This window comes from Myotis davidii, unplaced genomic scaffold (assembly GCF_000327345.1).
Source record: "Myotis davidii unplaced genomic scaffold, ASM32734v1 scaffold292, whole genome shotgun sequence".
In the NCBI taxonomy this organism is placed as follows: Eukaryota; Metazoa; Chordata; class Mammalia; order Chiroptera; family Vespertilionidae; genus Myotis; species Myotis davidii.
In genome coordinates, this window is record NW_006285042.1 from 1,085,707 (window position 1) to 1,103,102 (window position 17,396).

At 40.4% G+C, this 17,396-nt stretch overlaps 1 protein-coding gene and 1 pseudogene across 1 annotated transcript in view; both read right to left on the minus strand.

The window, feature by feature from the left end:
* STXBP5L (syntaxin binding protein 5 like) overlaps positions 1-17,396 on the minus strand; it is a 194,334-nt gene that overhangs the window by 62,150 nt on the left and 114,788 nt on the right. The window contains exon 19 of the mRNA XM_006755407.2: positions 13,894-13,965. Within this exon, the coding sequence (XP_006755470.1) occupies positions 13,894-13,965 (72 nt within the window). The remainder of the gene's footprint in view (positions 1-13,893; positions 13,966-17,396) is intronic.
* LOC102773590 lies at positions 1,948-4,604 on the minus strand (annotated as a pseudogene).

Below are 17,396 nucleotides of genomic sequence, written 5' to 3' on the forward strand. Positions count from 1 at the left end.
CAATTGTATTCTTTATTGCAGCTATATCACTCTTCAGTTCTTCTTGGTTCTTACATAATTTATTGATATTTTTCATCTGTTTCTTCTTTCTTCTTGCATAATTCATTGATTTTTTCCTCCATCTGGTTTATACACTCTAGGACCCTAATCTGAATTCTTTTTCTGTCATGTTGCATGCCTCTGTATCACTTAGCTGCTTTTCTGGCGAGTCCTCCTTTTCTTTCCTTTGGGGTTTCTTTGTCTACCCATATTTGATTGTACTGCCATATGTAGATGTTGAGTTGTTCAGTGGCTGCTCCTTGGGTGGCAGTGACTCCTTGGGCTGTGGTTGCTCCTCGGGTGGTTGTTGTAGCAGCTGCTCCTCAGTTGGTAGCAGTTCGTCTGGTGGGTGCTGTTCACAGTTGTGGTGGCTCCTCTGGCTGGTGGGGGGAAACTTCACACACAGCTGCTGTTCCTCAGACAGAGGGTGTGGTGATCAGGAGGCTGCTGTTCCTTGGATCTAGGCTTTTTTAATATAGGATTGTAAGTATGCTGCAATGAACACAGGAATGCATATATCTTTTAAAGGTATTTTTTTTATTTCCTTCAGATAAATGCCCAGAGTGGAATACCTGGGTTGTACAGTGGATCTATTTTTACATTTTGAGAAGTCTTCATAATGCTTTACATAGTGGCTGAATCCATTTTCAGTTTCACCAACATGTACAAGGGTTCCTCCTCCCCTCCCCTCCCCACACACACCCTCATCAATACTTATTTGTTGACTTTTTTTCTAAAAGCCATTCTAATAGGTTTGAGGTGATCTCTCATTCTGATTTTGATTTGCATGTACTTGATGATTAATGATATTGAGTATATTTTTCATGTCCTTCAGTCATCTGTAGGTCTTCTCTGAAGAAATGTCTCTTCATGTCCTCTGCCCATTTTTTGATCAGATTGGTTTTGTTGTTGCTATTGTTTTTTAGCCACATGAATGAGTTCCTTATATATATATATATATTTTAAATATATTTTATTGATTTTTTACAGAGAGGAAGGGAGAGAGAGATAGAGAGTTAGAAACATCGATGAGAGAGAAACATCGATCAGCTGCCTCCTGCACATCTCCCACTGGGGATGTGCCCGCAACCCAGGTACATGCCCTTCACCGGAATCGAACCTGGGACCTCTCAGTCCGCAGGCCGACGCTCTATCCACTGAGCCAAACCGGTTTCGGCCTTATATTTATTTTATATCCATTATTGGATATATGGTTCCTTCCTGTGCTGAAGCTTTTTATTTTGATGAAGTCCCATTTTGTTTTTGCTTTTGTTTCTCTTGTTCAGGAGGATATATTAAAAAAGATATTAGTAAAACTGAGGTCAAGTGGTTTTCTACCTCTGTTTTCCTCTAGGAGTTTTATGGTTTCAAGTCTTACATTTAAGTCTTTAATCTATTTTGAGTTTATTTTTATATATGGTGTAATAGAGTGGTCCAGTTTCATTTTTTTGGATGTATCCACTTTCCCCAGCACTACTTATTAAGGAGACTATTTCTCCACTGTATATTCTTATCTCCTTTGTGATAGATTCACTGGCCCCACAGGTGGAGGTTTTCTTTTGGTCTCTCTATTCAGTTCCAGTGATTTGTGTGTGTGTCTATTTTTATGCCAGTACCATACTTTTTTTTTTGATTATTACAGCTTTGTAGTATAGTCTGAAATCACAAAGTGTGATATCTCCATCTCTGTTATTCTTTCTGAACATTGCTTTGGCTATTTGTTTGTGTGTGTGATTCCATATAAATTTTAGGATTATTTCTTCTAGTCCTGAGAAGAATGCCACTGGAATTTTTATAGAGATTGTACTGAATCTGTTGGTTGCTTTCGGTATTATGGTCATTTTGACAATATTAATCATTCTATCTATGAACCAGGTATATCCTTCCATTTTTTGGTGTCCTTTTCAATTTCTTTCTTTTCTTTACTTTTGTTTTTTGGCACCAGAGTTTAGAACTTTTAATTTGTCCCATAGCTGCTGAAGCAAAATTATGATAAAACATTCTGCTTTCCTTTATATCCCAACACACACACACACACACACACACACACACACACTCTATTTGTAGGAAAAAAATGATTTTGTACACGGGAAGAAACAATATAAATTCAAAACATACAGATAAGGGTTAGCTCTATCACTCATCTCTTTAAAAAGTGTATATGAATATCCAGTCAAAACCAACAGGGTATTTCCTTTGAAATGTTATCTAAATGGATTTACAAGTACACCACAGGACTGTATACTGTCTTGGAATGTCCTTAGAAGGGTGTCATTGATCAGGTAACAGTAAAAATACAAGAGTCCTTTCTTTGTCAAATAGAAGAGGGAAAGACAGGGATAGAAGAAACTAATCAAACTTTGTCTTCTTTCCTTATGGCTTATGGTCCTCCTCCACTTCCTCAGAAGCCTGCTCGACCTCCAAAACCTCCCTGGCCTCTGCCACCAAATCCACCTCGGCCTCCTCTGCCACCACCTCTGCCTCCAAAGCCACTTCTGCCTCCACCATTACCCTCGAAGCCACCTTCACCCTTAGGCTTGGCCCAATCCAAAGTAACTTTGTTTCCATCAATTTCACCATCTTCCATGGCCTCCTTGGCAGGTTTGGCATCTTCCCACTGTTGAAGTCTACAAAACCAAACCCTTGGAAGAGCTCGTCTCCCAGTCAGTGACTATCCTTGCCTGGTCAGAGCCATCAAATGACTCCTTCAATGTCTCTTCCATAGTCTCCTCAGACAGACTTTTGACAGAGTTTTGGATGGCTGGCTTCTTGCATTAGGTGATCCTCTTGGTCCTCGCAATTCCAGAAATCTGCCCTCGATTTCTCTTTTATTACAGGAATTTAAAGCTTCTTTAGCATCTTCAAATGAAGCAAATTCTATACGTGCATACCCTTTAGATTTGCCATTTTGGTTCTGGGGTACTTTAATAAAAGTTGCCTTCTCAAATATTTCCTGAAGGGTTTCGTCTGTTGCACTGTAGGAAAGGTTACTTAAAATCAGATTTTTTTATTCACCACTCCAAGTGCTGTTCTTTCCACCTCTATGGTCTTGGTTTTGACCTTTCCAGTATAGTACAGAGAAATGAATCACCCATCTATTTCTGTTCCTTGCTTTTCTTCCAAGGTTTTCTCTGCATCAGCTTCTGTCTTAAATTCAATATAAGCAATCCCTTTACTTTTTCCATCCTTGCTGACTAATCTGATCTCCATAGCATCTTCAAACACTTCTTTCATTTCATCCTGAGTAACTTTATAAGGCAGATTTTTTGCCAAAAGTGTTCTTGCATCTCAATCTTTTTTACTGTCTTTTCCCTTGGTTTTTCTAGTTTAATTTCATTGCCAAAGACTTTTAAACCAGTGAGTTCTAAGGCTTTTTCCAGGTCCTCAGCAGATTCAAAATCCACATAGCCGAACTTCCTGAACACATCAATCCTGACATTCACAACAGCAAGATCGTTTTTAGAAAAAACATCACTGATACCCATTTTTAATTCAAGAGCAGACTTGCTGAAGTTCAGGTTTCCAACAAAGAGATTGAAAGCCAGTTACTTCTGTGGCTTCCACTTTCTGTTTCTTGGCCTCAGGAGCAGCTTTCTGTTTGACCATTTTCTTCTTTTGTTTTCCAGGTGCTTCTTTGACAGACTCATCCTCTCCCTCTTCATCCTTCCCCTCATTCTCCTCCTCTTCCTCATCTTCCTCTTCATCATCATCCTCTTCATCTTCATTCTCAGCTGTGCTCTTAGCCTTCACAGGAACAGCTTTTACAGGAGCTTTCTTGCCTTTGGCTGGTGCAATCTCCATAGGTTCTTCTTCAGAGTCATCTTCTTCATCATCCTCATCCTCACCTTCATCATCTGAGGCAGGAGCAGCAGCAGCTTTCATCACTGCTGGCTCAAATTCATCAACCTCCTCATCATCATCCTCTTCACTGTCGTCATCATCTTCCTCATCACTGTATTCCTTCTTGGCATTCTTGCCATTCTTTGCTCCCTTGACTGGGGTGGCTGCTCCCTTCTTACCCGGAGTTGCTACCAATACTTTGCCTGGTGTGCCTCTCTTCTTACCAGGTGTGGCTAATGCTTTGGCTGGTGCAACTACTGCCTTTTTGCCAGGGGTGACAACTGTTTTCTTGCCTGGTGTGGCAACTGCAATCTTTTTTGTTTGGGAAACCATAACCTTCTTTTCTGGAGTCATGGTAGCCTTCTTGCTTTTTTTTTTTCCCTGAGGAATGATAACCTCTTCTCCACTGCTTTCATCTTCTTCATCTGACATTTTATCTTCACTATCTTCTTCTACCTCCTTTGGAGGAAAAGCCATATTCTTGGGGCCACCTTGATTTTTACCAGCCTTTGCGAGCTTCACCATGATGGTGGCTTATGACGGTGGAGTGTTTGGTAGGTGAGTGGCACAGATGTGCCCAAAGGACTCAAATGGTGTTGATGTCGGCTGCTGGTACTGAAGAACCGGAGTGCATATGTTTTGCTACCAGCTAGAGCTCAAGACTCTCAATTTCTTTTTTCAATGTCTTATAGTTTTCTGAGTACAGGTCTTTTACCTCCTTTGATAAATTTATTCCTAGATATTTTATTCTTTTTGGTGCAATTATAAAAGAGATATTCTTAATTTTCTTTTGATTATACATTAGTGTATAAAAATGCAATGGATTTTTATTAATTTTGTATCCTCCTACTTGAGTGAATTTCCTTCATTGTATTTAATTTTTGGTGGGTTCTTTAGGGTTTTCTATATATACTAGAGGCCCGGTGCACAAAATTCATGCATGGGTTGGGTCCCTTGGCCTGGACAGCGATCAGGGATGATCTGTGGGGCACCTGGTGGGGCGACTGGGAACCCCTGCTGGCACCCACCTTGGTTGGCCTGGTGCCACCCACTCACCAGCCTGGCCACCTGCCACCACTGCTGGTCACCTCTCTCGGCACCACCCCGACTGCTCCACCATTGCCTCCAGTCACCTCACTCTGCGGGGCCACCAGCAGGACAATTAGGGGGCCTCTGCTGGCTCCCATGCTGGCTGGCCTAGGGCCTGCATTGAGCGTCTGCCCGCTGGTGGTCACCGTGCATCAAAGCAACTGGTTGTTCCACCGGTCATTCCACTGTTCAGTCAATTTGCATATTAGGCTTTTATTATATAGGGTAGTATCATGTCATCTGCAAATAGTGACATTTTACTTCTTTCCAATTTGAATACCTTTTGTTTTCTTGTCTGATTGCTGTAGCTACTACTTTCAATATTATATTGAATAATAGTGGTAAGTGAGCATCTCTGTCTTATTTCTGATCAAAGAGGAAAAGCTTTCAGGTTTTCATCATTGAGTATGAGGTTAGCTGTGAGCCTTTATCATTTGGAGGTGGCAATTTTCCTAATTTCAGTTTTGATAAGCTTCTGAAATTCTTGGTTATAAGACTTCTCTTCAGCTAGTTTCCATTTTGTTATTCAGATTGATGGTTCTATAATTTAGTTGCAATTCCAGTTTGGACCTGGGAGGAGGCAAGTATAACTTTCACCTACTCTGCTGCCATCTTGTATCTCCAGCTTTTATCATTTTGAGGTAAGTTTCTTCTGTACTCAAGTTGTTGATAGTTTTATACATAAATGGATGTTGAATTTAGTCAAATACCTTTTTGCATCTATTAAGTTTATCACAATTTTTATCCTTAGTTTTGTTGATGTGGTGTATCACGTTGTTTTGCAGATATTGAACCTTCCTGGCATCCCTGTTATAAATCCCACTTGATCATGTTGTATAATATTTTTAATGTTCTGCTAACTTTGATTTGCTACTTTCTCATTGAGAATTTTTGCATCTATGCTCATCAGAGATATTGCCCTGTAAATGTCATTTTTAGTAGTGTCTTTATTTAGTTTTGGTATCAGGGTAATATTGGCTAATGAGTTAGAAAGGGTCCCTTCTCTTTTATTTGTTGGGACATAGCCAAAAAATATATTATTAAGTGTGTTGTCAAAGAGTTTACTGCTTATGTTTTCTTCTAGGAGTTTTATGGTTTCAAGTCTTGCATTTAAGTCTTCAATCCATTTTGAAATTTTTCTAGTATATGATGTAAGAAAGTAATCCCGTTTCATTTTTGCATGTGTCTGTCCAGTTCTCCCAACCCCATTTATTGCAGAGACTGTCTCTATTCCAATGTATATTCTTGCCTCCTTTGTGAAAAATTAATTGACCATATAAGCATGGGTATATTTATGGGTTTTCTGTTCTATTCTATTAATCTACTAGAGGCCTGGTGCATGAATTTGTGCACGGGTGAGGTCTGGCCGGACAGCCCCGATCAAGGCTAATAGGGCCGGGCCGGCTGAGGGGAGGGGCTGCAGGAGGAAAAAAGAAGTAAAACAACCCTTTTCTGAATATGTGCCAGCCAGCCCCACCCCTGATTGGGGTGGGTGGGGCCAATCGGGGGTGGGACAGCTGAGGGAGGAGCCATGGGCAGTTGGCTGGCAGGCCCCGCCACTGGTCAAACTCCCAGTCGAGGGGACAATTTGCATATTAGCCTTTTATTATATAGGATGTGTCTGTTTTCATGCCATTGCCAGGCTGTTTTGATTACTATAGCCTTATAGTATAGTTTGATATCACATAGCATGATAATTCCATTTTTGTTATTTTTTCTCAAGACTGCTTTGACTTTTCAGGGTCTTTTGTAGTTCCATATAAAATTTAAGGATTATTTGTTCTATTTCTGTGAAAAATATCATTGAGATTGCACTAATCTGTAGACTGCTTTTAGTAGTATAGAAATTGTAACGAAATAAAACCTCCCTATCCCTTAGTATGGTATAGCCTTTTATTTGTTTATATCTTCATCATTTCCTTTCTTCAATGTCTATAGTTTTCCAAGTACAGGTTTTTCACCTTCTTGTTAAGTTTATTTCTGGATACTTTATTCTTTTTGAACCAATTGTAAATAGAATTGTTTTCTTAATTTCTGTGTTCATTATTAATGAATAAAATGCAACCCTTTTCTGAATATTAATTGTGTATCCTGCTACTCTACTGAATTTATTACTTCTAATATATTTTTTTGGTGGAAATTAGGGTTCTCTTTATATATAGTATTATGTCATTTCCAGAAATAAATGTTTTACTTCTTTTTTCCAATTTGGATGCCTTTTATTTCATTTTCCTGTTTGATTGCTGTGGCTAGGGTTTCCAGTATTATGTTAAGTAAAAGTTGTGGCCCTAGCCAGTTTTGCTCAGTGGATAGAGCATCGACCTGGGGACTGAAGGGTCACAGGTTCAATTCTGGTTGAGGGCACATGTCTATGTTGCTGGCACGATCCCCAGTAGGAGGCGGGCAGGAGGCAGCTGATCAATGATTCTCTCTCATCATTGATGTTTTTCTCTCTCTCTCCCTCTCCCTCCCGCTCTGAAATCAGTAAAAATAGAGCATCGACGGGGACTGAAGGGTCACAGATTCAGTTCTGGTTGAGGGCACATGTCTGTGTTGCTGGCACGATCCCCAGTATGAGGCGGGCAGGAGGCAGCTGATCAATGATTCTCTCTCATCATTGATGTTTTTCTCTCTCTCTCCCTCTTCCTCTCCCTTCCTCTCTGAAATCAATAAAAAATATATTTGGGGGAATAAAAGTTGTGAAAGTGGACATCCTTCTCTTATTCCTGATCTTAGAGAAAAAGCTTTCTGCTTTTCACCCTGAGTATGAAGTTGTCATATATAGTCTTTATGACTATAAGTTATGTCCCCTCTATCCCCACCTTGCTCAGAAATTATATAAATGGATGTTGTATTTTGGCAAGTGCTTTTTCTACATTGAGAATATGATCATATAATTTTTACCCTTCATTTTCTTTATTTTTTAAATATATATATTTTTATTGGTTTCAGAGAGGAAGATAGAAACATCAATGATGAGAGAGAATCATTGATCAGCTGCCTCCTGCAGGCCCCACATTGGGGATTGAGCCCCTAACCTGGAAATATGCCCTGACCAGGAATCAAACCATGACCTCCTGGTTCATAGGTCAATGCTCAACCAGTGAACCGTGACAGCCAGGCATCCTTCATCTTTTTCTTTTTAAAAAAAAAAATGTTTTATTGATTTTAGAGAGGAAAGGAGAGGGATAGAGAGTTAGAAATATCGATGAAAGAGAAAGATCAATCAGCTGCCTCCTGCACGGCCCCTACTGGGGATGTGCCCGCAACCAAGGTACATGCCCTTGACCGGAACTGAACCTGGAACCCTCCAGTCCGCAGGCTAATGCTCTATCCACTGAGCCAAACCAATTAGGGCTCCTTCATCTTCTTTATGTCATATATCACACTGATTTGCGGACATTGAACCAGTCTTGAATTTTGGGAATAAATCTCACTTGATCATAGTGTACAATCTTTCCAATGTATTGCTAAATTCTGTTTGCTAATATGTTGTCAAAAATTTTTGCATCTGTGTTTTAATCAAGGATATTGGCCTATAATTTTCTTATTTTTAGTGTCTTTGTCTGCTTTGGATATCAAGGTAATGCTGGCCTCATGAAGTGAGTTTGGGAGCCATTCCTCCACTTTAATTTTCTGGAAGTTTCAGAAAGATAGGTATTAATTGTTCTTTGAAAGATTAAGTCTTTTTTGTTGTTGTGGTTGATTTGTTTAGGAGGGTTTTTTTAAATTACTTTTTCAATGTCATTAGCATTTTTAGTTCTGTTCAGATTTTCTGTTTCTTCCTGATTCAGCCTTGGAATGTTGTATGTTTCTAGGAATATATCCATTTCTTCCAGGTTATCCAATTTGTTGGCATAGTATTATAGAATTGTACATCTGAAACCTATATAATTTTATTAACCAATGTCACTCCATAAATTCAATAGAAAAGAACCACCCAGCTCAGCTGGTGTGCCTCAGTTGGTTGAGCATTTTCCCATGCACCAGGAGGTCACTGGTTCAATTCCTGATCAGGACTCATACCTGGGTTGCAGACTTGATCCCCAATAGGGGGCATACAGGAGGCAGCTGATTGATAATTCTCTCTTTCTCCCTCTTCCTGAAATCAATTTTAAAAATATATTTGTTTAAAAAAGAACTATCCAGTTGATCCCAATCAACTTACAGAATGCTAAAAGATAATAAATTGTTGTCTTATACTAATAAATAAATTGTCTTCCAGGTTGCTAATCCATTCTTTTGTATTAACTAGAGGCCCAGTGCATGAAATTCATGCACAGGTAGGGTCCTTAGGCTGGCCAGCGATCAGGGGTGCCCAGTGGGGTGATCGGGAGGCCCCCCGCTGGCATCCACACTGGCTAGCCTAGTGTTGCCCCCTCGCCAGCCCTCCCTCCCTCTGTGGGGCGGCCGGCAGGGTGATTGGGGGGCCCCTGCTAGCACCTGCATTGGCTGGCCTGGCACTGCCTGCTTGCCAGCCCTGCCCCCCACCACTGCTGCCAGTTGCCTCCCTCTACAGGGTGATCGGTGGGCCCCACTGGCACCCACTTTGGCTGGCCTGGTGCTGCCCACTCGCCGGCCCTTTCCCCCACCATCGCCGCCAGTTGCCTCCCTCTGTGGGGCAATCAACAGAACGATTGGGGGCCCCCACTAGCACCTGCCTTGGATGGCCTGATGCTGCCTGCTCACCATCCCTGCCCCCCACCAGCACCGCTGGTCAGAGCCTGCAGGCTGGGGGCAGCTCCTGCATTGAGCATTTGCCTCCTGGTGGTCAGTGCGCATCATAGTGACTGGTTGTTACACTGTTCGGTCAATTTGCATATCAGGCTTTTATTATATAGGATACTTGGCTTTTGATTCCTTCTAATGTAGTTTTCATTTCAGCTATTGTATTATTCCACTCTGGTTATTATATTTTTCTCTTTTTTGAAGTCCTGAGTCCTTCTATTTTCAATTTTGTTGAGCATTCCTTATGGGGAGTTCTTTGAATTCTTTATCAGGTAAATCAGTTATCTCTGTTTCATTAGGTTTTTTCTCCAGGATTTTTTCTTATTCCTTCATTTGTGTCATATTCTTCAGTCTTCCCATTTTTTGACTTCCTGTTTGTTCCTTTGATTTGGATGAAATAGCTATCTCTATCAATCTTGAAAAAGTGGCCTCTGTATAGACTGTGCACCCGATGATTTTAGTCGTCAAGGCAGTGTGTGTGGTGACTGGTGTGCCACCTGGCCAGAAGGGGTAGCTTCCTGTGGAGCGGTCTGGTGTACACATGTGTGTAGTAACTCCTCATTGTTCTGGCTGCCTATAGCCAGAAAGAACTCTGGGTAGGGCAGCCTGACATGTGCATGGTTCCTTGCTCTTCTGATCTTGGTTGTATTGACTGGTGTGTGTGCAGCATGCACTAGTGTTTTAATTGTCTGTTACACAAGTTTGGACTGGTGGGGTAGCCCTGTCTGCATGTACCTTAGCACTTTGCTGATTCTGCACTTTCTCCAGGCAGGACAGTCCAATGTGCTTGTGTAGTAGTGCTACACGCGTTCCATATTATCTCCAGGTGGGGCAGCCCTGCATTCACTCACAGAAGCACTCCTCTAGTTCCATATTTACTCTTGACTGGGCAGCCCTATGTATATGTACCATAGCACTTTACTAGTTCTGCATCTTCTCTTGGGGAAAGCCTACATGCATGAGGGCACTAGAGCACTTTGCTAGTTTCACACTGTCTCCGGGTGAAAGAATCTTGGGTGCACATCCCAGTGGATGCACAAAGCAGCCCCCTGCCACACCTGCTAGGTCAATCTCAGAGTGAAGGGCTCCATGTGTGTGCACTATAATACCCTCCTTTTCCTGCTGGAAATAGTCCAGGAGTGGTTGCTGGAGATGCACTACAGCAGCCCTGCAAATCAGCCCAGGAATCTGGATGGAGCTCCTGCCCGCTGTCCACATGCAGAGAAAATGTAAATAATGGTGTTATTGGTTCCTATGGTCTTGGAGAGTCCCCTTAGCTCCCAGAGACCATTCATGGTTTCCCAGCCTTCTTTATGTGGTCTCTTGTTTGTTGTATAGTAGCTGTTCAATTGGCCCTCCGTTTACTCTCAGGAGAAATTGCTCCAAATATCCAATGGTTCTTAGCAGGGGGTGAGCTCAGGTCCTCCTTCACCACTATCTTGGCCCCATGTCCCAACACTGTTCTTTTTTAAAAACTGTCTTAGCTATTCTGAATCCCTCACATTTCTGTATGGACTTTAGAATCAGTTTTTCAATTTCTATTAAAAGTCTGAACCTTTTTATTGGGAGTGTATTGGCATACAGATCAATTAGGAGAGAATTGTCATCTTAGTACTATTAAGTCTTTGAACTGTAAACATGGCATTCTTCATTTTTTTAGGTCTTTTTAAACATTTCTCAGCAATGCTTTCTGGTTTTCAATGTATGGATGGGTCTTTCACATCTGTTGCCTAATTTATGACAAAGTGTTTTCTATTTTGATGCCATTATAAATGGTATTTAAAATTTTAAATATCAGACTGTTGTTGTGGGTAGAATGAAATAAAATTGATTTTCATTTACTGACCTTAAATTTTGTTATAAACTCACTTATCTGCTTATTAAATGATTTGCTTAAACTCACTTATTAGTCCTAATAGCTTTTTTTGTATCCTTCATTACATTTTCTTCATAGATTATGTTGTCTATGAAAAAAGACTTTAACTTCTTTTCCAATCTTTTATTTATTAAGATAACTCATATATTTTCTTGTCTGACTACATTGGCTAGAATCTACAGTATAATGTTAACTAGAAGTGGATGTGAATTATAATTTTTTCTAGTCTGGCTGGTAGGAATAGGCACTGTTACCTTTGTTTCAGTGTTGAACACTATTTCCTCATATTTGTTGACAGGTCTTTACCTGTCCCTGGTTAGTTCCATCATATGTACCTGTTAATCTATATTTTGTTTGAGGAGGAAACTGTAGATCTCTGAAATACCCTCCTTGTGAACTGTAGCTGCTTCGGTTTTCCTGTTTTTTTCATCCCCATCTCTTCAATTCAGGGAGTTCACTGCTTTTATCCTGGATCTCCTCCCTCTGCTATAATCTAGAAACTCTCTTAGGGCAGTTATCAGGTGTGGTTGCAGGCTTCATTTTTATTAATCTGTTAGAGATTACTGTTTTTCATTGCAAGCGGTCCTATGTCTTAAAAACATCAACAAAAAAGTTTTGTTAGGTCTGGTTTGTTTGTTTGTTTCAGGCACTAGATTAAATCTGTTCCCTGGTATTCTATCTTGGTCTGAAGTGGAAATCCAAACCTTCTTATTTCTTAGAATATCACTTAGACCAGTGATGGCAAACCTTTTGAGCTTGGCATGTCAGCATTTTGAAAAACCCTAACTTAACTCTGGTGCCATGTCAGAAATCTTTTGATATTTGCAACCATAGTAAAACAAAGACATATTTTTGATATTTATTTTATATATTTAAATGCCATTTAACAAAGAAAAATCAACAAAAAAAATGAGTTTGCATGTCACCTCTGACACGCGTGTCATAGGTTCACCATCGCTGACTTACATATTTCACCCTCAGATAGGCCTTCCTTCCCTGACACTCATTTTCCTCTTTCATAGCACTGCTACCTCTTTTTCAATTATTACAGTGTATCTACAGAATGAATAAAATTTTTAAGTTACCATTTCTATTGGTTCTTCCTTGAGGTAATTCCTTCTTTTTTATTATTATCTCTTTATCATTTCCCACACACTGAAAAAAACCATTCAGTAAAAGAAGGAAAATATATACAGGCCTGAGACTTTTCAAAATCTTCATATATTTAACTTCTTTGTGGCTTGGTTCATTTTCTATTATAGTGACAACGTCTAATATTTATAGAAGTTCTTTTACAAACATCAACCAAAAAAAGTTCTAAAAGTCTCTGCTAGAGTAGAAAACTAGAAAATAATTATTAGCAAAAATAATTTGCTTCCAGAAAAATTTCAAGGACTTCACAGAGACAGACTTCCTCTAGCTAGAGAAACAACAAAGGTTTAGTTTTTATAAGTGATGTGATTTCATTAATATCTACAAGCTGGTGAGGTCTGAAGAAATTAAAAATACAAACAACATACATGTGTCTTTACATTTTATACAAATGAAGCCATCTTTTATATATTGCTAAGGAACATGCTATTAAACATAACATTGATTTACTATCATAAACATCTTATGTCAATAAATATTCACCTTTAACATCACTAGTATCATTTGCACCTCTAAGCATACCCCCACTCCCCTCCTTTTCTGTATCAATTTTTAGAATTGCTTACTCTACCATCTTCAGATCTGCATTTGTTACCATGGTAAATAATAGTACTGACTCTTTTATTTGTGATCTTAACTCACCAATTTCAGTGTTTGGTACATGAATCACTATAGAAATGTTTGTGTATTCTATTTTAAACCATCAGAAATTAGGAATACATAGCTATCTCTAAGAAATCTAATTACTTACAAAAAGGAAATACTGTGGCCTTGGTTAGAATAATTTTATAAAATGGTCAAAGGCACAAGGTTTCTAAAATAAGAAAGTATTCAATTATTATTGATACTGGTATATCAGGTTTTTTTATTGATAAAAACACCATGGCTCAAAACAAAAGACAAGTGACTCTTGGACAAATAGGATGTGGTCTGCATGGTTTGAAATAAACATTAAAACAATGGATATGAGTAATTGGGTGATGACAATAACTATTTGAAATTTTTAAATAATTTTTATTAAAATAATCAGGCTGCACTTCCATAACAAAACAAAAATTTGCATGCATGCTGAATGTGTTTTTAAAAACACATTACTGAGCACAGATGTACGGATTTAATGCAAGCATTATGACTTAAAATGCTATTTGCCTAACTGTAATAGAACTTACTCCGATAGGAAGTACGGATCCGTTTCGTTAAATCAGGATAAAAGTTAGACAGGCCACGCATGCAAAAGTTGTCTTTGGAACATGCCAGAACACCAGCATCAGCAGCAGGCAGGAGAAAGAGAGAGAAATAGTCTAAAGTGAAAGGAAGTGATATCATACCAGAATCTAGAACAGCCAAGATGAAGAAATTGCAGCAAGTTTAGGTAATCAAATTAGAAAGAAGATATTAAAAAAAATAAGTCAATTAGAAAGTAAAATGTGATAGATGAATGATGAGAATGCTGTAGTAATTTTATTTAATCAAATATGCCATCTATTTTTATAAGATATTTATCTTATGTTCTTTATGTAGTAAGCTTATTTGGTTTTCAAATAATATGTTACCTCATAAATATCACAATGGTTATCTTTAATTTTCTGCATTAAAAATAAAGCTTAGGGACTTTAGTCTTTAATATTTTATTTATATAACAAAGTGAGTACTCATTTTATACACTAAGTATGCAATTTATGACTTCATTACAGTTTTTTCTAATTTTAAAGTCATCAAAGTTGTAAGATCTGATCATAAATGTTAATGCTCAACAAGATTAAATTAAGCAACAATTGTATTATTTGTTATCCCACTGTGTATATCCAGCAATAACTTAGATACTACCAGAGAATCCAAAGCTTTTCTGATTGAATTGGTGCTTTCAGTATGTAAACAGTGCCTACTATCTTCTAACTTCTTTTTGCCCTTCAGTTCATAAACTTTCAAAAGTCAACCCCCTTTTTCCCAATCATGAGGGAATTTTATGATACATGCACACACAATTTCTCCTATTCCGTCTTATTTTCAAAATCAAGTAGTGGTTGAGACAGAACCTATTAAATTTGAAATTTCTAGCATTCCCAAAATATTGTTAAAAGTTGAGATTTCTAACAAAAACCAGGTTCTAAAAGAGAATTTCTGTGTTCCTGAAAAGGGTCAAACTTGCATTTTGAAGAGGATTGAGGTTTACAATAAACAGAGATTCAGTATATCAAGTACTTTTTCTATTAGACTAAAAGGAAACTTCAGTCTTCAGTATCACATTCAGATGTTAAATTTAGAACATAACTACCATCATGCACTGTTTTTATTTTAAAATATTCTTGTATGAGTATATTTATTAAAGCCTTCCATAGTCTTCAATTGATTAAAACATTTTTAAAAGAACTACCTAAAATGTAAAGAAACTGTATATTTTCTGTCTACTGATATAATACTATTAGAGGCCCGATGCACAAAATTCATGCATGGTAGGGAGGGGGGTTCCTCAGCCCGGCTGCACCCTCTCCAATCCAAGATCCCTCAGGGGATGTTTGATTGTGGGCAGTTGGGCATCACTCTTGCAATCTGGGACTGCTGACTCGTAACTGCTCACCTGCCTGCCGGCCTGGTCGCCCCTAACGGCTGCTGCCTTGGCCCCCAACACTGTGGCTTTGTGCGGAAGGACATCCGGATGGATGTCTGGAAGACGTCTGGTCTAATTACCATATTCCCTTTTATTACTATAGATTATACAACATAAGTTTTAAGCTAGAATAGCATTAGTAGAAATGAAGACACATTTCATTAAAAAATGTATATTAGTTTAATATGATTCAAATCCACTTGCTTATGGCAAAAATCAAGTCTTTAAGAATAGGATTGCTTGTCCTAGCTGGTTTTGCTCAGTGGCTAGAGCTTCAACCTGTGGATTGAAGGGTCCTAGGTTTGATTCTGGTCGAGGGCACATGCCTGGGTTGCGGGCTCGATCCCCAGTAGGGCGTGTGCAGGAGGCAGCTGACCAATGATTCCCTCTCATCACTGATGTTTCTATCTCTCGCCTTCTCCCTCTCTCTGACAACCAATCCCTCTTCCTTCCTCTCTGAAATCAATAAAAATCTATTTAAAAAAATAAAAGAATAAAATTGCTTTGCTATCAAAGCCAAGTAAGGTGTGTCATTTGTTGTCCCTGATGAAGTCTGAGCAGCTCAGTTGCTAAGCGACTTTGCTGGGTTCTTATCAAATAAAATCCATGGAGAAGCAACTAAACCCACCTTGCATTTAGACTATAAAGACCAAAAGTTGGGGAGAACAGAGTGTTCCTGGGGTAGGAGACAGTGAGGGTCAGTGGCTGGGAGGCAGGGAAGATATGGGAATGCCCAGTGCCTGGAAGTATCAGAGGGTCTGGGATATGCAAATCTGCTGGGGGCGGGGTCAGGCTCTGGGCTCCCAGAGGTCAGGTCCAGAGGGAGTGCAGGGGTGTGGTTCCAGGGAATCCCCTTCCTGGGAGGCTCATCCTCCTCCCTTTAACCCACTAACCTGTCCATTTGGATAAAGTGGGTGGGAAGCAGGTACGCAATGCCTGGGCTGGATGCCCCACAGTCCTGGATCTCTTTGGGGCAGGTGGGGGGGGGCGGGGAGTGGAGGAGAGGGGGGTTGTTTGTATTGGTTTATTTGATTCTTCTTACACGTTGAAGGGGGTGGCAGGGGAGTGTCCGCCAGACATGGTTTCCTTCTGCTTGCTCACCCGACCTGCCCCTGTGATGCCTTTTTCCTTCCTTCCCGGCTGCCCTGAGCTAATGCGCGTATGAGATCATCAGGGACGAAACTGGGGCCCCCGTTGTATTGCTTGTATTGCGTGGAGATTGCACTCCACAGGAACCTGCCTGATCCAGGGAAGGTTGGGGTCAGGTACTGCTGGAAAGGCTCGATTTAAATCAAGCTTCCCCTTGCAGCTGCTTAGATAGGCATAAGCTGAGGGTTTATATCCCTTCTGGCTGTTTCCTTGGAAACCACAAACTCAAGATAGCAGGGCCTCCTCAGTGCAGGCTCTCTTTAGTCAGCTGCTGAATTTACTTGAAGGATGTAGACTAATTTATAAACGATATTAAAGTGTGTACAATTAGGTCAAAGCATTATGCAATTGTTTCCTATTAATTTGTGTGATTGAGGGTCCTGAGTGTTTGAGAATGTCAGCTCTCACAGAGCATAGTGATTTTAACTATTGAATTTAACCAAAGTCTCCAGTGATTCTTTCAGCCGGTGGCCTCTGGCTGGGTACAGCCTGCCTGCTCACACCTCCACAGATGGCGACTGCTGCCAGGGGGCCACTCCCAGGCCAGGTGGCATGGCTTGCCTGTTCACAAGCCTGGCCAGGTGGCCTCAGGGCTGGGCAGCGCCCCCACCAGTGGCCATTTCCATCAGCCGCTCCCAGGCAGTGGAGCGCCTGACCAGTCCTGACTGCTAAGGTGTCCGGGCTAATTAGCATATCCCTCTATTATTATACTAGAGGCCCGGTGCACAAAAATTTGTGCCCTCGTGGGGGGGGGGGTACCTCAGCCCAGCCTGTGCCCTCGCGCAGTCTGGGACCCCTTGGGAGATAACGACCTGCTGGCTTAGGCCCGCTCCCCGGGGGATTGGGCCTAAGATGGCAATCGGGTATCCCTCTGGCAGCCTGGCAGCCCTCGGGGGATGTCCACTTGCCAGCAGG